The 27,576-nt window shown below is 40.7% G+C and overlaps 1 protein-coding gene and 1 non-coding gene across 8 annotated transcripts in view; both read right to left on the bottom strand.

The window, feature by feature from the left end:
• The window catches only part of CCDC148 (coiled-coil domain containing 148), a 340,275-nt gene that overhangs the window by 182,798 nt on the left and 129,901 nt on the right, over positions 1–27,576 (bottom strand). For all 7 annotated transcript variants that reach the window (XR_009599333.1, XM_060409905.1, XM_012136609.3 and 4 more), the window contains 2 exons: positions 27,312–27,450; positions 21,423–21,629 (listed from right to left, as the gene is read on the bottom strand). Coding sequence is in view for 6 of the 7 variants with exons in the window: in XM_060409905.1 (XP_060265888.1) it covers positions 21,423–21,629; positions 27,312–27,450 (346 nt within the window). In the remaining variant the exon portion in view is untranslated. The remainder of the gene's footprint in view (positions 1–21,422; positions 21,630–27,311; positions 27,451–27,576) is intronic.
• LOC114113458 (U12 minor spliceosomal RNA) lies at positions 20,495–20,642 on the bottom strand. Its single transcript, XR_003588483.1, has one exon. It is a non-coding gene; the product is annotated as a U12 minor spliceosomal RNA (small nuclear RNA).

Below are 27,576 nucleotides of genomic sequence, written 5' to 3'. Positions count from 1 at the left end.
TCAGAGAGATTCTACTAAATTGTTTTAAGTCAGATCATGCCATTCCTTATTCACTCCAATCACACTACTCCAGTTTCTGATCTCAAAGTGCAACAGACAGGGCCTTTACACTTGCTATTCCTTTGCCTAGATTTATCTGTTACTTTTCACCTAGGTATATAACTTGCTTTCTCATCTTGAAATAGGGTTGTTACTGTTTAGTCAGTAAGTCATGTCTGACTCTTTTGTGACCTCATGGACTGTAGCCCACCTGGCTCCACTGCCCATGGGATTTCCCAGGCAAGAATACTGGAGTGGGTTTCCATTTCCTTCTCCAGGGGATCTTCCCCACCCAGGGACCAAACCAGAGTCTCCTGCATTGGCAAGTGGATTCTTTACCACTGAGACACCAGGGAAGCCCTGAAATAGGGTAGAACCTTTGTATTCTATTACATGTTAATCACTAAAGGGATGCTGCCTAACAGGCTTAAACTGTATATAAAGGACCATCTCTGGGAACCCTGCCTCCCAGCTAAGGAGCATCAAGTTAAAATACCTTTGTTTAGTTCACAGGAAACATCCTGTCCAGACCCACCTGTGAATGACTCCAGGAAGGAAAAAATTAATACATCCCCTCTGGAGGCTGACCAGAACAAAGGAATGTTTGACTTTATTCCCCTCCCCCTATACTTTTTTATATAAAAGAAGTCTGAATTCTAATTCAGGCAAGATGCTTCTTTGGAACACCATCTCCTGTGTCTACTGGCTTCCCAAATACAATCACTATTCCTTGTCCCAACACCTTGTCTCTCGATTTATTGGCCTGTTATGTGGCAAGCAGTACAAACTTGAACTTGGTAAAAATCTCTTTCTAGTTTTTACTCAGTTGTCAGCTTCTCCCAAAAACCTTCCAGAGATAGTCCATCTAAAATTTTAACTACATTCCCCCTACCACCACCTTTTTCTTTCTTTAATATTTTTGCCACTATTACCTATCACTCTCTTACACTATACACTTCACTTATTTTGTTAGCCATCCTAACTTCCACCAACATATAAGCACCATAACAGAGAGGGATTTAGGGGCATTTTTCATGCTTGCCTCCCTATTACTCAGAAGAATGTTTAGCATATACTCGTGCATGCATGAGTGCTAAGGCACCTCAGTGGTGTCCAGTTCTTTGTGACGTTATGGACTGTAGCCTGCCAGGCTCCTGTGTCCATGGGATTCTCCAGGCGGGAATACTGGAGTGGGTTTGCCATGCCCTCCTCCAGGGGGTTTTCCTAACCCAGGGATTGAACCTGCATCTCTTATAGCTTCTGCATTGGCAAGTGAGTTATTTACCACTAGCACCACCTGGGAAGCCCCAGTACATACTCAGCACTAACTAAGTATTTGTTGAGTAAATGAACATAAGAATGAATGAATGAACCCATCCATCCAAAAATGAAAGTTAGAAACATGGGTACCTTTGGCTGTTTCTTCTCCTTCACCCAGTTCTGCCCATTTAATGTTCTAAATATCCCTCTACCCCTTCCTCTACATCTCTGTTAATCATCATTCCCGTTCAGACCACCATCATCTTTCACTCAGATCACAGTAATATATGTCTGACTTCTCTCCCCTCCACTAGCCCTGTCCCAGAAAATCCATCTTTCCCCCAGCTATCAGACTCATCTTTTTAGAACATGTCAATTTCCTACTAAAACCCTTCAGTGGTTCCTCATCACAGACGCTGACTAAAACCCAAGCTCCTTGTCATGGCACACAAGACCCTGCAAGATCCGGTTCACGCCTTCCTCTCTCACCACTTCTCGTTACTCCCTGATACACAAAGTATGAAGACGAAACACCAAACTGCTTTTAGGCCCTGGCATGCTGTTGCTGATCTGTGGGAGCATGGCTCATCCATCCAATGTCTGGAATGTTTTCCCACTTCTCATTTGACCGGGCCGACAAATACCATCCTTTAGGATTTAATTCAAATGGTCGCCTCTCCCAGTGCTCATTACTGCTGCCTTCTGCTGTAGGCTATGTACCCTTCTCTGTGCTCCCATAAATTTCACACATGTCTCTCCTATCACACTCCATAATAACTATATGTCTCTTCCACTGGAATCTGAGATCCTTGAGGGCATCTTACTCATATCTGTATGTCTAGTGCCTATTACAGTGCCTGTCACAAGGCAAACACTCAAAAACATTTGGTGACTGAGTAAATGAATGCGCTATACTATATGAGCTATACTACATACAAAGAAAAATAATTTTTATAATAATCACTAAACAAATTAGTAACATGCAACTTGTGTCACTTTCAAATACTCTGGCGTTCAACATATGTGTTTTACAAATTCCATCTTCTGTGAAAGTAAAAAAATAGGCACAGTGCCCAGAAGAATCACTTTTAACATGTCTCTTATGGTCCTTTCATGCCCAGAAATTTGATTCTCTGTATTATAAATGCCTCAGGCACCATCAGATCATTTTTCTCATTTTTTGTTCAGCTTTATCCCTTCACTAGTCGGCCTCTCTCACCCACATGAGAGAACTTTCAGCAAGCCGTCATAACCAAATTTAACATTCATTATAAGGAGACAATATAGGAGAAATTCAATACACCTTATTTTAGACATTTATAAAATGGGACTTTTCTCAAGGACTCTGCAGGGAAAATACTCTAATGGGAATTCACTATGTTAGAATCGGCCTAGTAACAAGTGCTAAGCGGTCATTGTATTCAGACCACTAATGTTCACTAGGTAGACATGTACTTAAATACCATAGATATCAGTAATTGATATATTTAGTTGCTCTATTATCACCCAGAGAGTTCTGTGAAAATACACAGCACATCAAAAAGATGACCTCATCTGTCCATTTGTAAACTGTCAACCCTAAACTTGAAAGTCTTTTGATAAAAGATTTCCTGGGTTATCTGCAGCTAAGGGCAAGGAATCAGGACTAGAGTTTTTCTACCCAATTATCTTCTCATTCACTGCCTAGGGTTTCCCCAGTCAAACAAAACCAAGGTGAAAGGGCGAACTACAAAAAGCAGATCTGCCCTCTGAGTTTCCAGTTGGAGAAAAGTATATATAGAAACCAGAATGAGCTCTGGTATGATAAAAAAAAAAAAAACTATGGAAATAGCTTCAAACAGAGTTAGATCTAAGATAACACCACGAATTGATTTTAAAATGCAAACTTTCTTAAACCATGAGGAATATCAAAGCCAGATGTGAACAATTTGAAACACAAATAGATTATCGGAGAGCATACATTAGTACACAAGATTCTTTCCATAGCACTTTAAAAAAAATAATACAAATTTCATACAAATACAACTTATTCAATGGTATATGATACTAATACCAGCGCTTATTGAGTATGTATTATGGATTCTAACTGGTATTAGGCATTATGACACAAAGATGAATAAAAATGGACCCTTCTTTTCATATGCTTAGAGTCTGGCAATAGACATATAACATTTACTCAGATGTAATAAATGTAATATGGGAGGTAGGCACAGGGAAAACAATATCGGAAGGAGGGAAAGAGCACATTTACCTTTTGCATCACGTGTAAAAATCAGATTTCTAAAGAAAGTTGCACTGTATATACAACGTAAAAGGTGACAGTACACCTTATACTTTCTATAGCATAGGTTGTGCCCGTGTTGCCACTTTAGCCATTTAGCCATTTCTGACACACAGAAACAGCAATTTGACATGTCTTAACAAGTGAGTTTAAAGGAAAGTTTATTTATTCCACATATATTTGTTCATCATGTAGCAAGTACAGGTGGCAGAGGAACAGAGAGGAGGAAGAGTAGCCAGCACCAACATGAACTAGGGGAACCTCCGGGAGTGTGTACAAAGTCATTTCAGCCCTGTCCAGCTCTTTGCAACCCTATGGACTATAGCCAGCCAGGCTCTTCTGTTCATGGGATTCTCCAGGCAAGAATACTGGAGTGGGATGTCATTCCCCCCTTCCAGGGAAAGGAACCTAAGGATTACATTCAGCACTTAACCAAGTCATTTTGTGCCTGAAATTTCCCCTGAAGAGTGCCATAAACTCAGCCCACCAAAAATTCTCCACAGCTCAAAGAGCCTTGTGTTTGTTCTTACATAAAACAGGCCATAGCGACCCTTTGTGAGAATGCTTGAAGCAGAGGTAGCGTCTTAGGGAGGCAGGGACCCCCCACACCCCATGCTGGTAACTCACAGTTGTGGTCGGCTAATTGTCTCTCTTATTTATTCTCTTCTTTTATAGTGTGCTTTAGTCATGTCCAAGTCTTTGTGACCCCATGGACCATAGCCTGATTCTTAGGACCATAGCATGTCAGACTCCTCTGTCCATGGGATTCTCCAGGCAAGAATACTGGAGTGGGTTGCCATGCCCTCCTGCAGGTGACCTTCCTGACCCAGGGACTGAACCCATGTCTTTTTATGTCACCTACATTGGCAACTGGGTTCTTTACCACTAGTGAAACCCGGGTAGCCCTTCTTTCATAGTAATGATATCTTAATTTTGGCTGGATGTCAACCACCTAAAATAGACTACACTGTTCAGCTTGCTGCCAGGTATGAGGTACGAGTAAGTGCTTATTCATGGGGGGCCAAGTGGACCAGATTGTGCAACCTGGAAAATAAACTTGACAGGTGGTCATGAAGCCTTCTCATTCCCTTTCTCCTGCTGACTGGGGAGGTCCTTCCTTCCTCAGTTCCTATAGTTTTGTCTTTGCAAGAAGATCCTATAAATGAAATCATACAGTGTGTAGCCTTTTGTGTTTGGCATTTTTCACTTTGGACAATACCTCTGATATTCGTCCATGTTGTTGCACATATCAGTAGTTTGTTCCTTTTTTTTCTTTGCTAAGTAATAATCCATTGAATGGAAGTATCATAGTTTATTCATCCCTTCCCCAGTTGAGGGCATTTGGGTTGCTTCCAGTTTTAGCAGTTACAAATAAAGCTGCTGCTGCTGCTGCTAAGTCGCTTCAGTCATGTCCAACTCTGTGTGACCCCATAGATGGCAGCCCACCAGGCTCCTCCGTCTCTGGGACTCTCCAGGCAAGCACCCTAGAGTGGGTTGCCATTTCCTTCTCCGTGAAAGTGAAAAGCGAAAGTGAAGTTGCTCAGTTGTATCCAACTCTTAGTGACCCCATGAACTGCAGCCTACCAGGCTCCTCCATCCATGGGATTTTCCAGGCAAGAGTACCGGAGTAGGGTGCCATTGCCTTCTCTGAATAAAGCTGCTATACATGTTCAATTACAGGCTTTTGTGTGAACAGAAGTTTTCATTTTAAATGAGTAAATATCTAGAAGTAGAAGTGCTGTGTCGTGTGGTAAAAGTACATTTATTAATACATGAAGCTGCAATAATGTTATACAAAGTGATGATCATTTTGCAGTCCCACAGCAGTGTTTGAGAATTCAAGTTGTTTCACATCTTTTGTCAATATTTGGTCTAATCAGATTTTTTATTTAGACTTTCTAAATAGGTTATAGTCATATTCTATTATGGTTTGGGGCCTACCAGTTGGCACTAGCGGAAAAGAACCTGCTTGCCAATTCAGGAGACATAAAGAGACGTGGATTTGATCCCTGGGTCGGGAAAATCCCCTGGAGGAGGGCATGGCAACCCACACTAGTATTCTTACCTGGGAGATCCCATGGACAGAGGAGCCTGGTGGGCTATAGTCCATGGGATCACGAAGAGTCTGACATGACTAAAGCAGCTTAGCACAGACATAGCATTATGGTTTTAATTTGCATTTCTCTAATGACTAGTAATATTGAGCATCTTTTTATGTCTTATTTGCCATATGACTTGTTTTAAGAGTGTTCAAATATCTTACTCCTTTTTAATTAGGTTGTTTACTTATTACTAATAAGATACTTTATACATCCTGAAAATTCTTTATAAATTTGAGTATAAATCCTTTATCAGATATGTGATTTGCAAATATTTTCTCCTAGTCGGAGGCCTGCCTTTTTATTCTTTTAGGAGTAATGTTTTTGGTGTCGTGTTTAAGAAATCTTTGCTAAATCCAAGGTTATAAAGATTTTCTCATGTTGTTTTTCCTTGTGTTTTTTTAGTTTTCAGTTTTACCCTTAGGTCAATGATCCATTTCGAGTTAATTTTTATATAAGTCACAAGGTAGGTATCAAGGTTCATTTATTTTTTTCACATAAGTATTCAATGGTTCCCACATTATTTGTTCATAAAACTACCCTTTCTCCACTAAATTGACTTTGTATCTTTGCTGAAAATCAATTGACCATAGATGTGTGGGCCTATCTCTAGACTCTCTATTCTGTTAATTGAGACCCATGATTTTTTAGTAGATATGTGCTTATTTTTAATAAGAATTTTAAAAAATACTGACTTTCCAATCCAAGTTGTGGTTTCCTCTCTTAAATTACCTAATCATTGAATTACGATTTCCTACAGTTATACTGTACAGTCACTGTAAAATACAAACATTCCACACAGTATATGTCACACCAAGAATCCTCACTTGCAAAACATCTTGTGAGATGTTATGACTTGCCATTGAAATGCAAGGCTCTCATTGTAAAGAACATTAAAAAGTACAGTCCCTTTTAGACTTTATAAATAGATCTCAATGCTGACAAATGTAATTTTTTTTAACTAAGACATTTTAAGAGAGGGGCTACTTTGAATATATTACTTGGAACTAATACATTTGAATCTGTTCTAATGAGGTGGCTGAAACTAATAGAGCCTATTATACAGAGTGAAGTAAGTTAGAAAGAGAAATTTAAATATCATGTACTGACACACATACATAGAATGTAAAAAGATGGCACTGATGAATTTATTTTCAGGGCAGCAATGGAGAAACAGACATAGAGAATAGACCTATGTACATGGTGGGAGGAGAGGAGGGAGAAGGGGAGATGTATGGAGAGGGTAACATAGAAATTTACAATACCATATGTAAAATAGATAGCCAATGGGAATTTGCTGTATGACTCAGGGAACTCAAATAGGGGCTGAAGGGTGGGATGGGGAGAGAGATGGGAGGGAGGTCCAGGAGGGAGGGGAAATGCGTATATCAATGGCTGATTCTTGTTGATATATGACAGAAAACCACAAAATTCTGTAAAGCAATTATCCCTCAATTAAATAACTTTTAAAAATGCATGCTAAATATTAAACAGTAAAAAAAAAAAAAAAAGAGTGGGGCTACTTTGAATACATTACTTGGAACTAAAATACACATTCATCGAGTCCCCAGGCCCTGTGCAATTTCAATTAGCTATCTGCCAGGAGCCACAGACAGCATAACATAGCTGTACCGAGGAAATGCTATCTGCCTCTGTTACCAAAAATCACTGTAGTATCGATATGTATGATTCTTCAAAGCTCTCTTGATTCTGCTGATATTATAGTCAAGGTTAATCACACTTCCCTGAATGTCTTCAACTGCAGAGGCTATAGTACCCATGCAGCACTGTACAAGATTCCCCAACAACACTGTGCTGATGGTGCCTGGCACAGTTAACCGCACCAAGATATTCATGAACAAATGTCCTAGATTGGCAGAAACTACTGAATCCTTGCCAGTGCCTGTGGTAAACTAAGCATCCAGGTTTTCCAATTATATATATTTTTTTCTTTATAGATTAAGGAAGTATATAATGTGAGGATCATTATTTTCCAAATTTGCAGCATCTTTCATTATCAAAAAAAAATACCCCTGAGATGATGTCAGAAGGATAAACAGAAGTAAATATTAATAACACTGTGGGTTTCCCAGGTGGCTCAGTGATAAAGAATTTGCCTACCAGGGCAGGAGCCGCAAGAAACATAGGTTTGATCCCTGGGTTGGGAAGATCCTCTGGAGGAGGAAATGGCAACCCACTCCAGTATTCTTTCCTGGGAAATCCCATGGACAGAAGAACTTGGTGAGCTACAGTTCATGGGGTTGCAAAGATCTGGACATGGTTGAGTCACTGAGCACACACAAATAACATTATGGACTTTGAAAGATTGTTATCAGGTGGTAAAAGCATCCTTGCCCCTGCATCTAGTCCCTTAGGCCATGTGACTGAACAGTAAGCTTTTTGTGACCACCTCTTCCTTTGAGATGATCCCATATACAGTCCCATGTGCCTTTAGCATCAATTCCAGCTTGACCAGATAAGTGATGGGTCATCACTGGTTCTGACTCCTGCTTATCTTAACCTGCAATCACCACACAGGCAAGTTAGAATAGCATAGCAGGACCCAGACACCATCTGTGCCAGAGTTATTAATTGTGCACAACAGAATCCAGCCTAGTTAAAGAAGGGAAGTATTAATTACAGGGCTTTAGAAAGTTCGCAGTCTTTGGAAGGGTCTGAGAAGCAAGCTCTAGACTAAGCTTCCAGGAACAACATCCAGAATCATACATCACAAAGCTGGTCTGGCAAAGGACCTGCTGCTTCTGGCTGCCATCACCACTGACCCCAGAACACGCTGTATTTGCCTGGGGCTGCACCAGCAAGACGGGTGTCCATTCTTTATCTGTTTCTTCACTTAACTGTATTACTCTTTACCTTTCATTTCAGTAATTGGATTATTACATGCCTCAGAATAATTTCCTTTGGATTTATCTATCTTAGGAGTTTGCTGAGTTTCTTGAAAATACAGATTGAGATCATTCATCAAATTTGGTGAGCTCATATGTCACTTCTTCAATATGCCTGTATCTCATTCTCTGTCCTGTTTCTAGGGCTTTAACTACATGGACATTAAACCTTTTTACTATCTTTCACATTTCTCTTATGCTTTCTTCTCTATTCTGCTTTTTATTATTTTTATCTTCATATATTTCAGTTTAAAGATTTATTGCTTTATCTCCAGGTTCATTAATTCTGTCTTCTGATATGCCTAGTCTGCTCTTAAGGCTCATTCAATGAGTTCTTAACTTAAGGTATTATATTTTGCATTTCTAAAAAGCTCATTTGATTCATTTTTATATGTTTTAATTCTATTCTGAAGTATTCCATATTTTTATCCATTTTCATCTTTTCTTATATTTTCTTTAACACATTAATCATAATTGTTATAGTTCTTACCTTTTAACTATAATATCTAGATCATTTCTGAGACTGTTTTATTCCTTTACTATCTGTCACTTTTTCCTGTTTCTTTGAATGTTCAGTAATTTTTATTTTGGGCTGAATGTTGTGAAGGATCTGTTGTAGACGCTCTAAGTTATATTATTTTTCTCTAAAGAGTGTTGAGTCTTTAGTCTGAAAGGTATTAAAGTGTCACAAAAATCTCCTGGGTTGTGTTGATGCTTTATTTTTACCTTTTTAAGCTTCAGCAATAAGTGAACCGTGAACTCCCTGATGTTCAAGCTGGTTTTAGAAAAGGCAGAGGAACCAGAGATCAAATTGCCAACACCCGCTGGATCATGGAAAAGCAAGAGAGTTCCAGAAAAACATCTATTTCTGCTTTATTGACTATGCCAAAGCCTTTGACTGTGTGGATCACAATAAACTGTGGAAAATTCTGAAAGAGATGGGAATACAGACCACCTGACCTGCCTCTTGAGAAATCTGTATGCAGGTCAGGAAGCAACAGTTAGAACTGGACATGGAACAACAGACTGGTTCCAAATAGGAAAAGGAGTATGTCAAGACTGTATATTGTCACCCTGCTTATTTAACTTCTATGCAGAGTACATCATGAGAAATGCTGGACTGGAAGAAACACAAGCTGGAATCAAGATTGCTGGGAGAAATATCAATAACCTCAGATATGCAGATGACACCACCCTTATGGCAGAAAGTGAAGAGGAGCTAAAAGCCTCTTGATGAAAGTGAAAGAGGAGAGTGAAAAAGTTGGCTTAAAGCTCAACATTCAGAAAACGAAGATCATGGTATCCAGTCCCATCACTTCATGGGAAATAGATGGGGAAACAGTGGAAACAGTGTCAGACTTTATTTTTTTGGGCTCCAAAATCACTGCAGATGGTGATTGCAGCCATGAAATTAAAAGACACTTACCCCTTGGAAGAAAAGTTATGACCAACCTAGATAGTATATTCAAAAGCAGAGACATTACTTTGTCGACTAAGGTCCGTCTAGTCAAGGCTATGGTTTTTCCTGTGGTCATGTATGGATGTGAGAGTTGGACTGTGAAGAAGGCTGAGTGCCGAAGAATTGATGCTTTTGAACTGTGGTGTTGGAGAAGACTCTTGAGAGTCTCTTGGACTGCAAGGAGATCCAACCAGTCCATTCTGAAGGAGTTCAACCCTGGGATTTCTTTGGAAGGAATGATGCTAAGGCTGAAGCTCCAGTACTTTGGCCACGTCATGCAAAGAGTTGACTCATTGGAAAAGACTGTGATGCTGGGAGGGATTGGGGGCAGGAGGAGAAGGGGATGACCAAGGATGAGATGGCTGGATGGCATCACGGACTCGATGGACGTGAGTCTGAGTGAACTCCAGGAGATGGTGATGGACAGGGAGGCCTGGCGTGCTGTGATTCATGGGGTCGCAAAGAGTCGGACAGGACTGAGCAACTGAACTGAACTGAAGGGTAAGTTTGTTTCAGTTTTGTCCATAATCCTTAAGTGTAATTCATACCCTTAAGGCAGGACCTTTCTGGAGTTTCACCTGAATGTCTAGAGTGTTCACAAAGATTTTTTCACATGAGCTCAGCTAGTATTCCAATATCTACACCTCCCCAAAACTGTGTGACCACTGAAATCTCTGTTCTCAGCCTTCTAGTAGTTGTTCTGTTTTGGCCTGTTGGCATCTCATTCTCTGCATTCAGAGCTTACAAGTTGGCAAGGAACTCATGAGATATTTTTTGTAGGCATTTTGGAGGCTTTTATCTGCCATTCCTTTATCTCTGGTACTCTATCCCCCAAATCTCAGGTGCCTTTGCAACTCAAACTCCAATATCTGCTTTGTTCACCTATCGAGATTATAATTTACTGCATAGTTTATTTCTCTTCCTTATATTAAAATATAATGTCAGAGGAATTTCACTGCAGTCCAGTGGTTAGGACTTCACACTTTCACTGCCAAGGGCCCAGGTTCAACCCCTGATGGAGGAAACAAGATCCTACAAGCTACAAGGTACAGCCAAAAAAAGAAAACAAACCAAACAAAAAAACCATGAAGAACCCATGAAGTCAGGAAGAAACCAAAAGTGAATACAGGGCTCATCTTTAAAGTTTTCCTTATTTTGGGGATCTTTTTCAGGCACTGGCTGTCCAACGCCTATAAACACTTTTAAAATAATACCTTGTTCATTTTTTATCATTGTTTACCATGGTATCTGTTATTCATTATCAATGGAATTGAAACTCAAAAACTATATTATAGTACCATGCACCATGCAGTTTGTAAAACCTAAGTCTGTTCTCCAACAGCAAAGGAGGCTAAAATCTGTGGAGAAGAGAGGTTATGGGAGGAGCCGATGCCATGACAAATATGAAAAGGGTATTTCTAATATGATTTATTCAAGAAAGTTTCTTCTATCTCATTATTATCTGATTTCCCTTACTACTATGGTTTCTTGGTTATGTCATTCATTAGACAGATAGAGATGGGGGGGAGGGCACACAAAGAAGATGAACTGGAGAAGACTAAGTACCTGGTAACATGGTCCATGCCTGAAATACACCTCAGTTTTATAGACTATCAGCTTTTCTTTGTAAAACCATATGTGACTTCACAGCATATTCAATGCTGACAATTAAGACTTGTATTTCACTTCTTAATGACCTTGAACATCCACGTACTTGTTTCTACAGAAGATTCCCTCGTAAATAAATAAGGTAGAAAGAAGGTAGTTAGAACAGTACTATATCAAGAGGTATAGTGGCGCTAGTGGGGAAGAACCTGCCTGCCAGGGCAGGAGACGTAGGAGACATGGGCTCAGTCCCATGGGTTGGAAAGACCCCCTGGAGGAGGGCACGACAACCCATTCCAGTATTCTTGCCTGGGAAATCCCATGGACAGAGGCTCTGGTGGACTACAGTTGGTAGGGTTGCAAAGAGTCAGACATGACTGAAGTAACTTAGCACACACACATTAAGAAGAGAAAAATGCCTGAGGCTTATCATATACTTCAACAAGAGTCACTCAGCACCAAGCATATTCTGATCACTGAGAAATTTGTTGCTAGGGTAGTGTTAGAGGAGTTACCAAGATAAATAAGATGAAGCTCCTGCCTGCAGTTGTATAGGGGACAAAGATTTTTTCAGTGTTCCAGAATTACTGGAAAGTTATGATTATGTCTAAGGGGCTAGGGATAACCAAGAATGGACTGAACCTAGCCAGAGACCCAAGAAAGTCTTCCTGTAGCAGACATTTGAATTAAATCTTGAAGATGAGTGAGACTTACCAGACAAGGGAAGGCAAGAGCAGCATTCCAGACAAGCCAACAGTGGCAGGAGCAAGGGCACAAGGTCAGGGAACAAAATGCTGTACAACGCAGTATCAGCTGGAGACGGAGAAAGGATTACGGGGGTGGCATGTCTAAGCTGTTAAATATGAGGTGGAGTATCAAGAAAGGAGGCCAGGAAAGGAGCCAGGGTCCATGTAACCAAGGACTTAGAAAGCCATGCTAGGCAGTTTAGCCATATTGCAAGTAAAGGGCTACTACTGAGGAGTTGTCATCAAGGGATGGAATAACGCAAATAACCAGAATGCTTTTAGATAGAGAACCCTACCTACAGTTTAGGGGAAAACTTACAGAAATGTTTTTGTGGGATGTGAAGCAAAGCCATTAGAAGGCTGCTGTAATAGTTCAGGAACAGTGGCCAAGGCTCCCTGATAGAAAGGAAAGGCTATATATTTAATACAGAAAATTTTCCAAATTTGGTAAGTCGCCATGAGGGTGAGGAAAAAGAGGAAGCTAAGATAAGTTTCAAGAAAGAAGTGCAAATTTATTATGGGAAAACAAAGATTTCTATTTTGGACACTGAGTTCAAGGTATTTGTAGACTTCTAAGTTGGTATAACTAGTATGTAGCTGGATAAATGAGGTTCAAAAGAGAGCTGTTCAGAGATGAAAAAAAAAAAATGATTTGAGAGTAATTAGCATATAAAGTAGGGAAAATAACAAGAGGGATGGAGAGCCAATGAAGTAGAGAGAGAACAACAAAGAGCAAGGACAGAATCCTGGAAGAAACCAGGGTTACAGGAGGGGCCCAGTGACAAATATACAGGCTGGCTGAGAATAACTTTAAGACATGACGAAGCTAATGATATTTTGGAAGCTGACAGTGAAAAATGTCCAGAGTGAGTAGTCAACAGTGAGAAAAGAGGCAGAGGGGTCCAGTAGGATCAGGATGGAAGAGTGTTAATTCCATTAAGTAATACAGAGGTCACTTGTCATCTTGGAGGGAGGATAGGAATTTGATGGAGTGGAGATATCACAAGTCTTGAAGAAAAAAATAATCTAGATTATTCTTTCAAAAGTTTGATTTCAAATGAAAGGGTAGAGAATAAGGACTGCCCAGGAACTAGAGGATGACAGAGAGGAATACCCCCAGAGTAAAAATAAAGGAAAGAGGGTAAACAGTAGAACCAAGTGATTATAAGGATCAGAATCCCAAACATCAGAGGAAAGGACTGGACATGAACATGTAGAAGATCTGACATTGTGCATCAGAGGGGAGAGCAGGGGACTAGCAGAGACAGACACAGGGCCAGGGAGATAGGAATTGAGGGTTAATCTTAGACCTCCATGACTTCATTTTATTGATAAAGCAGTAAGTGGTTTGTCTTCTGGGAGTGTGACGGGGAGGGTGTATGGTGTTAGGTGAAAGTGTTAGTCACTCAGTTATGTCCGACTCTTTGTGACCCCACAGACTATAGACCATCAGCTCCTCTGTTCACAGAATTCTCCAGGCAAGAATATTGGAGTGGATAGCCATTCCCTTCTCTCCAGGGGATCTTTCCGACCCAGAGATTGAATCCCCGTTTCCTGCATTGCAGGCAGATTCTTTACCATCTGATCTACCAGTGAAGCCCAAGAGTCTCTTAAGGACCTGTCTGGGGCTTACCGAAAGTTGGCACTAGTGGTAAAGAACCCACTGCCCGTGGAGGAGACAGAAGAGACACGGGGTTGGTCCCTGGATAGGGAGATGCCCAGGAAGAGGGCATGGCAACCCACTCCAGTACTCTTGCCTGGAGAATCCCCATGGACAGAAGAGCCTGGCAGGTTACAGTCCATAGGGTCAAGAGAGTTGGACAGGACTGAAGTGACTTAGCACACACACACAATTCTTTGAAACAGGGATAAGAGGACTAGGAGGAACTGGTGAACCAAGGTTAAGACTGAGCATTCTCATGTGGACATTTCATTCAAAGTCTGGATAAAATGACTTTTTCTTAGCAGTACTTGGCCACCCAGCATGGAGACAGAGAAAGTCAACTGTGAGACAGATCTGGGAACGAGGCCCCCCAGCCATTCCATAGACAGTCGAAGATGTTAAGGAATCAAATACACAGCTAACAGAGTGGTCCAGGCTAGTGCTAGGAGGGTCTGGAGCTAGCAGTCTGAGAAAATTTAGGGGACCAAACAGAAGGTTTTGAGGGAGCAAGAGAATGAGAGCTCTGTTTTCCCGCTTTCCTCTCACCCATCTTGTGAGAGGCCTAAAAGTCCCTACTTGCTACAGCAGCTGTTGCTGATAGAAAACTAAAACAGAGAGAGAACACATTATTTCAAAATTCCTTTAGCTCTTTCCTTAAAGACACAAATCATCTAAATCACTCCCCAAAAGCCCTTTTAAATTCCAAGACTAAGAACAAAATTATGGTTAAATATTTAACTAATGTTTATTATAGCTAGCATGTTGGTTTTAGAGAGATCAAATTTATGATACAATGAAGTAATATTTTTCACATTCTGTCAGTCTATTTTATAGCACATTGGGGCCCACAGTATAATAAATATCTTCTATTATTTTATAAGATTCTTATATGCAAAGCTGTGTAGGGCAGAGATAATATTGAATTTCAAATCAAATGAGCTGGCATAAACCTTAACTCAGGTCACTTTGTCTTTCAGGACGTCAGCTTTTGGACTTGTAAAATGAAGACTGAGAATAAATCTCCAAGCTTCTTTTCAGGTTCTAAAAAAACCATGAGATGAAAGAGGAGAGTGAAAAAGCTGGCTTAAAACTCAGCATTCAAAAAACTAAGATCATGGCTTCTGGTCCCATCACTTCATGGCAAATAGACAGGGAAACAATGGAAACAGTGAGACACTTTCTTTTCTTGGGCTCCAAAATCACTGCAGATGGTGACTGCAGCCATGAAATTAAAAGACCCTTGCTCCTAGGAAGAAAAGCTATGACAAACCTATATAGCATATGAAAAAGCAGAGACATTCCTTTGCTGACAAGGGTCTGTCTAGCCTAGGCTATGGTTTTTCCAGTAGTTTTGTATGGAATTAAGAGTTGGACCATGAAGAAGGCAGAGCACCAAAGAACTGATGCCTTTAAACTTGGTGTTGGAGAAGACTCTTGAGAGTCCCTTGGACTGCAAGGAGATCAAATCAGTCAATCCTAAAGGAAATCAGTCCTCACTATTCATTAGAAGGACTGATGCTGAAGCTGAAGCTCCAATACTATGGCCACCTGATGCAAAGAACTGACTGGGAAAAACCCTGATGCTGGGAGATTGAAGGCAGGAGGAGAAGGGGTCAACAGAGGATGAAATGGTTGGATGGCATCACCAACTTGATGGACATGAGTTTGAGCAAGCTCCAGGAGTTGGTGATGGACAGGAAAGTCTGGCGTGCTGCAGTCCATGGAGTTGCAAAGAGTCAGAAATGACTGAGTGACTGAACTGATGAGAATAATTTAATATTTTTAATTACTACAGAATTAATAGAGTTACCACTTTTCTTTTATGATATATTTCTGTTATGAACTATAATTTGCTGAGCCTCAGTTCTTGATCAGGAACACAGACTCCAACAATAACACTGTCTCTATGAAAAATAGAATCCATTTTACCAGTTTACTTTATGCTCCAATTTTTCCACTCTCTGTTCACATTTACTCTTTGGAGGCTGCATCTCCAAAAGTTCAGAGATATTTGTTCACCATATTGTGACCATGTGTCTCTGAAGAGATCCATATTATATTGCCTTCACAGAACCCAGCCCATGATTTCATGGCTGAGTGCTCTGTAGCACTCATATGGAAGGCTATGCAGGGCAGTTTGTCATTGGGGGTATTATCAGAAAATGCCTATAAAGCATCTATTCAAATGTCTGAGATGTTGAGGGTACTCCACAGAGTATGCTTGATACACTGGGCAGCATGATGTGTGGGAAATAATCAAAACACAGCATTATTTCTGTCCCCTACTCAGATATTTCTCCTGTCACTAGATGAAACCTAGGCAGAAACCATATAGCCCACTCTTGGACTACAGAGGGTCCCACAATCACTTTAAGTCACAAAATATAGTCTTGATTCAAAATTAAATTATCTAGTTCTAAGAGATTAAGCAACTCTTCCCTCTTTATTCAGAAGATAACATTTCCTTTTATTCCCTACATGCTTAGACCATCAGAGCCCAGGAGTGGGAAAGAAAAGGAGAGGAGAGATAAAGGGGAAAGGCAGTTTTCTCATGAGGCTGTCTGGTAAACTCAGTAGGTGCTTAATGCTGCTGACTCTTCCCTTCCTATCAGTTTTGTTGCCTGGGCTGTTCTTGGAAAATTTCCCCATACACAATTTCTTTTAGCTACTTCTTTTCCACCTTCAGGTTCCCATTTACTGCTCTTCCCAACTCACTGTTTTGGGTGGAGCCTAAACTTCTGGCAGGAGCCTTGTTGGGTAGAAAAAATCTCAGACTTTTGAAAATGACCCTATGTCACTAGCCAATGATTTCTTAAATATAGCATTTAAAAGACTGATAAACTGTATTGCATTAGGACCTTCCAGAAACCAGAAAAGAATGTCACTCCAACTTCAACCACAAGAAAAAGCTGGATAGCCTACAACATCAAAATTTTTCTTGAATCTAACAGAGAGAAGACGTCATAGGACAATAAACTAGCCTGATATTTAAAGAAAGGTAGATGCCTCCAACAAGACAGGCAATTCGGGAGCTACTTACCTGAGGAGGAGCCACTGGGAAAGTCAAGGCCGTTTTAGAAGGGATAAAAAATTGCAGGTAAAATTTTGTGATGATTCCATAGTTTCATTTTAACAATTTGCTGCTGTGGCAGAGTCTGAGCTTCTGCCATATGGAAGCTACAGATGCAAGGGGAATTTACACCCGTTCACAAGCTTTTCTTTACAAATCTCATGTTCCTAAGAAAGATCCCGGTCAGGGAAAGCAGCAGAGGAAGACTCCTGTGGTCATACAAACCAGCCAGAGAGGAACAAAGCCCTAATAAACAAAAGGCACTGTGGGTGGGGAGGGAGGCGGAGCTGCAAACCCTCAGGGTGCAAGTGGAGACCCTTTGAGGCTAGGGAAAGGGGACAAAGAAATCCTTCTCTCCTGAGGAAGAAACAGGAAGCTTTCTCCCTCACAGGAACCAGCAAGACCTGAGGGGAACTTGAAGTTCATCTGCCCTGGGGAGGAAGGCATAGTCACTGAATAGGTTCTGGCCCCAATATCCAGGAACATAGGTCCTGCCTGATACTGAGGCTGAACCAAGAAAGCAGAAAGCCTCTTCCCCAAGCAGGCTAGCAAATGTTAGTAAGAATCTGCACTGGGGAAGGTGCGAGAGTGGCAAGACACTCTCTTGGGCTCAGACTCACAAGGAAAGTCTGAAGCCTACGTCCACCATAAGCAAAGTGACACTACTTGCCAAAAACTGAAGACAACTGGCACGTGGACAAAGTGTAATAAACCCATATCAAGGAATATTACAGCAACCAAAAGGACCGAACTGTTGGCATTTACACTATCATGGCTAGATCTCCAAGGCATTATGCTCAGGAAAAAAAGACAGACTCAAAAGAGCACATGTCATACTATTTGGTTATAGATATATGTATGACATTCTAGAATAGGCCCAACAATAGAGACAGATCAATAGTGGCCAAAGGCTGAAGGTGGGTGAGGTGTGGACTTCAAAGAGGCATGAAGGACTGTTGAAAGTGATAAAACAGTTCTATATCCTGACTGTGGGGGTGGTTACATGTCCAGCATTTGTTGAAACTCATAGAGCTTTACACTAAAAAGGGTGATTTTCTGTGATAGTCATCCAGTTGTGTTCGACTCTGCAACCCCATGGACTGTAGTCTGCCAGGCTCCTCTGTCCATGGGAATTCTTCAGGCAAAAATACTAGAGTGGGTTGCCATTTCCTTCTTGACATAGGGATCAAATCCAGGTCTCCCGCATTGTGGGCAGATTCTTTACTGTCTGAGGCCCCAGGGAAGTCCCCCCAAAGGATGATTTTAACCACATATAACTTACATCTCAAAGATATTTAAAATTAAAAGAAAACAATTACATTGCAATTAAATTGTTCATCAAAAAACAACATTAAGAGTGTGAAGAGACAAGTTACAGATTGGGAGGAAAAAATGGAATTTGCCTACAGAACATATAAAGAACACACAAATGAGTAAGAAAAAGAGCAGACAATGGAGAAGAAAAATGGGCAAAGGACCTACGTGGCTGTTTCACAAAAGAGATATTCAAATTGCCAATATGCATAAGAAAAGCTGCTCAACATCTTTATTCTAAATGCAAATGAAAATCATAATGAAGTCCCACTACACAGTCATCAGATTAGCTGAAGTTAAAGATTTGGCAATACCAGTGTTGGCAAGAATGTGGATTAACTGAAACTGGTCGTAAATTTGTATAACCACTTTGGAAAACTATTTGGAAGTATTTAACATGAGCCTTATGATTCAGCAATTCCACTCTGAGGTAATTATCCAAGAGTTACAAGGGCCTATGACCAACATAAGTCAAGATCAAGGATGTTCATAGCACCATTATCATAACATGAAAAGCTGGAAGCAAATCAAATGTCCATCAACAGGAGAAAACACAAATAAACTGTGGTATATGTATATGCACAAAATATTACCCTGATGATTATGACATGCAACAAGGATGGAACTCACAGATATGGTGCATGAAAGAAGTATCAAAGACTATATACTGTATGATTTGACTCATATGAAATTCACCAATAAGCAAAACTAATCTTGAATGATTCGATGAATTCGGAATAATAGTCATGGATTGGGGCTAGTATATATTGGGGGGGGGGGGCTTCCTTGTAGCTCATATGGGAAAGAATCTACCTGCAATGCAGGAGATCCTGGTTTGATTCCTGGGTCAGGAAGATCCCTGGAGAGACATTAGCTCTGTAGCCCATGGTAGACTGGGCTTTGTGTGTGTGTGTGTTTGTCAGTCATGTCCCACTCTGTGACTCCATGAGCTGTAGCCCACCAGGTTCCTCTGTCCATGGGGTTTCCTGGGCAAGAATACTGGAGTGGGTAGCCATTCTATTCTCCAGGGCATCTTCCTGACCCAGGGATCAAACCTGGGTCTTCCAAATTGCAGGCAGATTCTTTACCATCTGAGCCACCTTGGAAGCTTCATGTAAATTCTATTGCTTTTAGGTCCTAAGTTTATGCAATGTCAAAAGAAATACCTTTTTGTTTAAAAAACTGCAGAGGAGAAATTTTTCCTCTAATGTTTTCAAATAGAGACATTTATTTGTTCGTTTTTTAATTTATTTATTATGGCTGTGCTGGGTCTTTGTTGCTGTGCGGGCTTTTCTCTGGTTGTGGGAGCAAAGACCACTCTCTAGTTGCCAGTAATGGGCTTCTCATTGCGGGGGCTTCTCTTACGGTGAAGTGCGGGCTCCAGGTGAAGGGCTTCAGTAGCTGCAGCACACAGACTCATTAGGTGCGCCTCCAGGGCCCTAGAGCTTGCAGACTTCCCTAGTTGTATAGGGTCGGTAGTTGTGGAACATGAGCTTAGTTGCTCTGAGGCACGCGGAATCTTCCTGCACCAGGGATTGAACTCATGTCCCCTGAATTGGCAGGCAGATTCTTAGCCACTGGACCACCAGGGAAGTCCAAGACATTTGTTTTTATATGCTATTAATTGCTCTAATGTAACATCTACCAGCTTATTTTTTCTTTCAAGAGAATAAAATGCTACAATGTCCTCCTACTATGTCATTTATCAATAAATTAAGATCTGTGCACTTTACTGTGTGTATGCTGTACCTCAATACAAGTGTGTGTGTGTGTGTGTGTGTGTGTGTGTGTGTGTGTGTTGCATGCATCTTTATTTCTCAAGTACAAACAAGCAGTTGGCATTATACTGCAGTTACAGAAGTAAGTTTCAGAGAACTGCCTAAGGTCACTAACTCCTGGTTCAACAGTTTCATGGTTAATAGTATTTTCAGCAATTCTGTGAGGTCCGAACAGTTCCCTGCCCGGGGACTTCAACAGCGAAGGATTAGTCATCTCCTTGTCCTGTCTCAGCTGATTGGGTCAGGCCATTCTACTCTTTAAGTATAAGGGGGATGGGCATATCACAACTCCCAGGCATCCTGCAAAGTAGGCAGGTCACATTAGGGACAGCTTTACCCACACAAAAATTCATCTCACATTAGCTGTGAGGATTCAGCGTCACCCCCAATCATAATTTTCCTCACTCAGGAGTTTAAAACATGATACAATTTATGTTTGACAGCCCTTCCAACACTCCTAGGGAGGCCAAATCCACCTGGGGCCTCTGGGACTCATGCACCCGTGATCCATTTGAGGGGTGCAATTACTCCCAACACAGCAACCACTCTTGTCTGCAGTTCTGCCATTAAGGCAGTTTCTCTGTAATTCCCGATTTTGTGCTGTCTGTACTTCCCTGCGAGCCTCAGACACCATTCCCCAAGACTCCACTACAAAGGTTACCCACTCAACTCTCCAAGCCATCCTGGAGGTTCCTCGCTGGGTCTGGGCAGGAGGAAAACCCAATCTGCTCCCCATCTCACTTTGTTGAGAGCTCACACAGCCCATCAAGCTCTCCCCAACGTATCTCTTCACAAATCCTCCCTCCTCTTCGTAACTGGATCCTTTTTTTAAAAAAAAATCTTTAAAGTGAATGAGAGGTTCGTGAGTCTGCACAAGTATCAGACATTTACTCTATAATTACACTGTATTTTCATCCCGTACCTCATGCTGATGTATAGCATTCGTAGTTGGTATTGGATATCCACAATCAAAACTTTCATACTCACCTCCTGTTCGACTTCAGGTTGAACTGTATGAAACTGTTGATTGTTCACAATGTTTTGACTTAAAGGAATTGCAATTTCATATAGTTCGAACTAACGATTTTATTCAAAATAGGCTTTTTAGAGAAATTTTAGGTTGGAATTGAACGAACAGGAAAAGTGAATTCTGAAATGAATACTCAGGCAAATACTGAAGCATCATCTGTAAAGCATCTCACCTTGGCTTTCAGATCAGCACACACTTCCTGTTGCTTTTTCCTGTCCTTAGCCAACATGCTTTCCATTTCATGAGTTGCACAGGCTTCGGCCAGTGTCAGCACAGCCTTCTGTATAAAGTCTCTCCTATTCTTATTCCAACTTAATATCAGGATTCTTCGCTGCTCCTTAGCAAAGCGATACTGGTCACAATATTTCTCATGTTCGACCTGAAAAGACAACAGATGATAAATGTTTATTATGAAACTGAGCTTATGTGTTATGTCATCGCTAGAAAAGTGAATAAAATGAATTAAAATCAATGATTTTGAAAAGTGAAGACTGAATTTCTTAATAGTAAATACAACAATCAGGATCAGGTACCAGTCCCAGATTTCTGGGTCCATGGCTACTTGGTGACTGAGGACTGGTCATTTATTCTTTTTAAGTTTTCATACAGGATGGAGTCAGGCCAGGTGGCCCTAGAACAACTTCTATATGGCAATGAATCTATGAGCAGAAAACATGATTTCCCCTGCATATAATTTTAAAAATATTCTATCTTTAAATCAGTCTTGCTATATTAATAATGACTTCAGGTGCTTTGGTTAGATTTGCTAATAAACATTAAAAATCACTACAATAATTCTAAAAACTCAGTTTGCCATTGATTAGGGAAGCAATCAGATACTAGAACATCTAAACTTAAAATAATTATAGCATTGACAGTAGCTCTTCCCATCCCATGCTCTTGAAGGGCATGACATTCTTACGTGGGTATCAGTAGTTCCTACTGCCAGTGAATACCAACTCTGGGAGAGCTGAGTCTTAAGAGAAAGAAGAAGAAGAGAGATAGCCGAGCAATTTGAAAAACCTCTGTAGGTGATTCTGAAATACTCCTTATAAAAAGGTTTGTGTGTGTCTATGAGAGCTCAGTTGCTCAGTCATGTCCAACTCTTTGTGACCCCATGGGCTGTAGCCTGCCAGGCTCCCCCATCCATGGGACTTACAGGCAAGAATACTGGAGTGGCTTGCTAGTCCCTTATCCAGGGGTTCTTCCTGACCCAGGGATTGAACCCATGTGTCTTGCATATCCTGCATTGGCAGGCAGATTCTTTACCACTAGTGCTACCTGGGAGGCCCCTATATAAAGGTATGTCACCTGAAATTAAGAATTGATGACCTAAATAATTCTTCATTTTGCTAGTAGTAGACCACATATCTGAATTTAATATATTATTTAAACTCTAAGTGACGTGAGAAAAGAACCTAAGAAACCAGATAAGGTGGCTCCTACTTAAAAAAAAATTATAATTTAGGTATCGTTACTTAAGTAAACAATGGTATGATCACTCACCTAGAGCCAGACATCCTGGAATGCGAAGTCAAATGGGCCTTAGGGAGCATCACTACAAACAAAGCTAGTAGAGGTGATGGAATTCCAGTTGAGCTGTTTCAAATCTTAAAAGATGATGCTGTGAGAGTGCTGCATTCAATATGCCAGCAAATTTGGAAAACTCAGCAGTGGCCACAGGACTGGGAAAGGTCAGTTTTCATTCCAATCCCAAAGAAAGGCAATGCCAAAGAATGCTCAAACTACCGCACAATTGCACTCATCTCACATGCTAGTAAACTAATGCTCAACACTCTCTAAGCCAGGCTTCAACAGTATACGTGAACTGTGAACTTCCAGATGTTCAAGCTGGATTTACAAAAGGCAGAGGAACCAGCGATCAAATTGCCAAAAACCGCTGGATCATTGAAAAAGCAAGAGAGTTCCAGAAAAACATCTAGTTCTGCTTTATTGACTATGCCAAAGCCTTTGACTGTGTAGATCACAACAAACTGTGGAAAATTCTTCAAGAGATGGGAGTACCAGACCACCTGAAGTGCCTCTTTAGAAATCTGTATGCAGGTCAAGAAGCAACAGTTAGAACCGGACGTGGAACAACAGACTGGTTCCAAATAGGGAAATGAGTACATGAAGGCTGTATATCGTCACTTTGCTTATTTAACTTACGCAGAGTACATCATGAGAAACACTGGGCTGGAAGAAGCACAAACTGGAATCAAGACTGCCGGGAGAAATATCTATAACCTCAGATATACAGATGGCACCACCCTTATGGCAGAAAGTGAAGAAGAACTAAAGAGCCTCTTGATGAAAGTGAAAGAGGAGAGTGAAAAAGCTTGCTAAAGCTCAACATTCAGAAAACTAAGATCATACTTCATGGCAAATAGATGGGTAAACAGTGGAAACAGTGAGAAACTTTACTTTTGGGGGCTCAAAAATTACTGCAGATGGTGACTGCAGCCATGAAATCGAAAGATGCTTGCTCCTAGGAAGAAAAGCTATGACCAGCCTAGACAGTATATTAAAAAGCAGAGACATTACTTTGCCAACAAAGGTCCATCTAGTCAAAGCTATGGTGGTTTTTCCAGTGGTCATGTATGGATGTGAGAGTTGGACTATAAAGAAAGCGGAGCACCAAAGAATTGATGCTTTTGAACTGTGGTGTTGGAGAAGATTCTTGGACAGCAAAGAGATCAAATCAGTCCATCCTAAAGGAAATCAGTCCTGAATATTCATTGGAAGGATTGATGCTGAAGCTGAAACTCCAATACTTTGGCCACCTGATGTGAAGAGCTGACTCACTGGAAAAGACCCTGATGCTGGGAAAGATTGAAGGTGGGAGGAAAAGAGGATGACAGAGGTGGTTGGATGGCATCACCAACTCAATGGACATGAGTTTGAGTAAACTCCACGAGTTGGTGATGGATAGGGAGGCCTGTCGTGGTGCAGTCCATGGGGTTGCAAAGAGTTGGACATGACTGAACTACTGAACTGAACTAAGTACATAATGAAACAGGCTATGGCTTCACTTAAATCAAATATCAGCTACTAAAATCCATTTTATAAAGTTCTTAGCTTTAGTCCTCAAAGCCAAGACTATGCTTAAAACTTGTCAAACACTAAGAAAGCACACATCATACAGAAATGCATACTAATTATCCCAATGTAAGAAGTAAATGCAAAAATCTTTATCGTATTAACAGTAGGCAAATACAAAAATCTATACACAGTTAAAAGAGACAGCTGGTCACAGATACAAATGGAATCAATACGGAATAAAATGAAAGCTCCAATTTAATAAATTAAGACTTGTATAAAGTCTAGAATGAATTATTAATATTATATAACATATTTTTTGTATAACAAGAATTTGCAATAAAGTAAAGGTCTGAAGGAAAACAAATAACTGAATGGGGATTAATGGGATGGGAGAGGCTGGTCATACTAGTTGTGTTGGCTTTGCTTCAGTTTCTTCACCTGAAAGGTAAGGATAATTACAGTACTTCTCTCATCCAGTATTATGTGCACTACAGAGTTTACACATGACTGACATAAAATGAATTCTATACACATCAGTACTGTTTCTTTAATTTGTTTATTTTTTATTGAAGAATAATTACTTTACAGAATTTTTCTGTTTTCTGTCAAAGCACAACATGAATCAGCCATAGGTATACATATATCCTCTCCCTGTTGAAACTCCCTCCCATCCTCCTCCCTCAAGTATTGTTACTTGATTTAAAACAATTACAAAAGTACAGAGTATGTAATAATATTTTACGGCATGGCCCATAATATTTAAAAGGTAGGAGGCCATACATGTTTGTTTGCATATATGTTTTGAAGTGAATTACTGTGAAATTCATTGGTGACATGGTAACTTCTGTTTCCTTGTCTCTGCGGTCTTGTCCAGTAAAGAATGTAGCCATAACTTCCCAGGCCTGTCTCAGGGGAACTTCAGACAAGACTCTGATTTATGAATGTGGGGCATTTGTGTTCAGATCCATCGAGGGGACCAAGCGGAGTTGTGGTGGGGATGGTGTAGGGAGACACAAGCTCCCAAGGCAAGTTGTGGCTTCCCCGTGACTAGAAGGATTGAGATGCGGCAGGCTGTGTGAATGGAGGGGCAAACAACCCATTTTCTGGCAAGACTCAAGGCATGGCAGAACCTCTGAGATGGGCCAGTGAATTTGCAGACACCTGGCAGTCAAACACAAGCAGAGCGACCCAGAGGACCGTGGTGAAGCTCTCTGGGGTAAGTAAGCCACAGAAGAATAAATGTTGCCAGAGGGGTCTCCCATCATTTTATGCAACATGTTGTTGTTCAGTTGCTAAGTCATATCCAACTCTGTGACCCCATGGACTGCAGCACACCAGGCTTCCCTGTCCTTCACCATCTCCCTAAGCTTGCTCAAACTCATGTCCATTGAGTCAGTGATGCCATCCAACCATCTCATCCTCTGTTGTCCCTTTTCCTACTGCCCTCAATCTTTCCCAGCATCAGGGTCTTCCAATGAGTCGGCTCTTTGCATCAGGTGGCCAAACTTGGAGCTTCAGTTGCAGCATCAGTCCTTCCAATGAATACTCATAGTTGATTTCCTATGGATTGACTGGTTTGATCCTTTGCTGTCCAGGGAACTCTGAAGAATCTTCTTCAGAACCACAATTCAAAAGCATCAATTCCTTTGGCACTCAGCTTTCTTTATGGTCCAAACCTCACATCCATATATAACTACTGGAAAAACAATAGCTTTAATTAGATGGGATTTTTGTCAGCAAAGTGATGTCTCTGCTTTTTAATACATTGTCTAGGTTTGTCATAGCTTTCCTTTCAAGGAGGAAAGGAAAGGAAAACTTTTAATTTTGTGGCTGCAGTCATTGTCCACAGTGATTTTAGAGACCAAGAAAATAAAATATGTCACTGTTTTCATTTTTTCCCATCTATTTGCCATGAAGTGATGGCACTGGATGCCATGGTCTTAGCTTTTTTTGAATGTTGAGTTTTAAGTCAGCATTTTTTACTCTCCTGTTTCACTCTCATCAAGAGGCTCTTTAGTTCCTCTTCAATTTCTGCCATTAAGATAGTATTATCTGCATATCTAGGTTGTTGATATTTCTCCCAGCAATCTTGATTCATCCAGTCCAGCATTTCACATGATGTACTCTGCATAGAAGTTAGATAAGCAGAGCAACAATATATAGCCTTGATGTATTCCTTTCCCAGTTCTGAACTAGTTTGTTGTTTCATGTCCAGTTCTAACTCTTGCTTTTTGACCAGCATACAGGTTTCTCAGGAGGCAGGTAAGGTGGTCTGGTATTTCCATTTCTTTAAGAATTTTCCAGTTTGTTGTGATCCACAGTCAAAGGCTTTGGCATAGCCATGCACCATACTGTCTTGTATAATGACAGATTTCATACTATAACCCTATTATTTTCTAGAGTGTAAGAAACAAATAATTTTAGAGCACCATTTAAAGTATATATATACCTGCTGCTCTGTGACAACCTAGAGGGGTGGTTTGGGGTGGGAGGTAGGTAGGAGGATCAAGAGGGAGGGAATATATGTGTATATCCATAGCTGATTCATGTTTGATATATTGCAAAAACAAATATAATATTGTAAAGCAATTATCCTCCAATTAAAAATAACTTTTTAAAATATGCATGTGTGTGTGTGTGTGTGTGTGTGTGTGTGTGTGTGTGTGTGTGTGTGTATGGTGGTGGTTTAGTTGTTAAGTCATGTCCAATTAATGCAACCCTATGGACTGTAGCCTGCCAGGCTCCTCTGTCCTGGGATTTCCCACACAAGAATACTGGAGTGGTATGCCATTTCCTTCTACAGGGGATCTTCCTGATCCAGGGATCAAACTCAGATTTCCCACATGGCAGACTGGTCTCCTGCATTGCAGGGGATTCTCAGTTATTGCTGAGCCACCAGGGAAGGTGTGTGTGTGTGTGTGTGTGTGTGTGTGTGTGTGTGTGTGTGTGTGTGTATAGTTTAGTAATTATTGACCACCAAAACAATTTAGCTTGGCAGTATATAAGGTCCAGCACTCACCAAATCATGCCTCGATTTGTGTGGAAGATATCTTTGTAACATGTCCAGATATAAAGTCCTTCGACCACAGAGATCCCCAGGATACTGATCCAAAACAGCCTGGTAAATCCAGTGGTCTTCATCACTTAACTGGAAGTTTCTGGAAGCAAGAAAAATATCACATGATATTATGATTATTGAGCAATCAAAGGAGATTGAAGGACCTCAAACTGTTTAAGCTGTTAGAAAACGACAATGATTACATAAAATGAAGTCTGGAAAAAAA

This window comes from Ovis aries, chromosome 2 (assembly GCF_016772045.2).
Source record: "Ovis aries strain OAR_USU_Benz2616 breed Rambouillet chromosome 2, ARS-UI_Ramb_v3.0, whole genome shotgun sequence".
NCBI classification, from domain to species: domain Eukaryota; kingdom Metazoa; phylum Chordata; class Mammalia; order Artiodactyla; family Bovidae; genus Ovis; species Ovis aries.
This window is presented reverse-complemented; position numbering and strand designations above follow the sequence as displayed.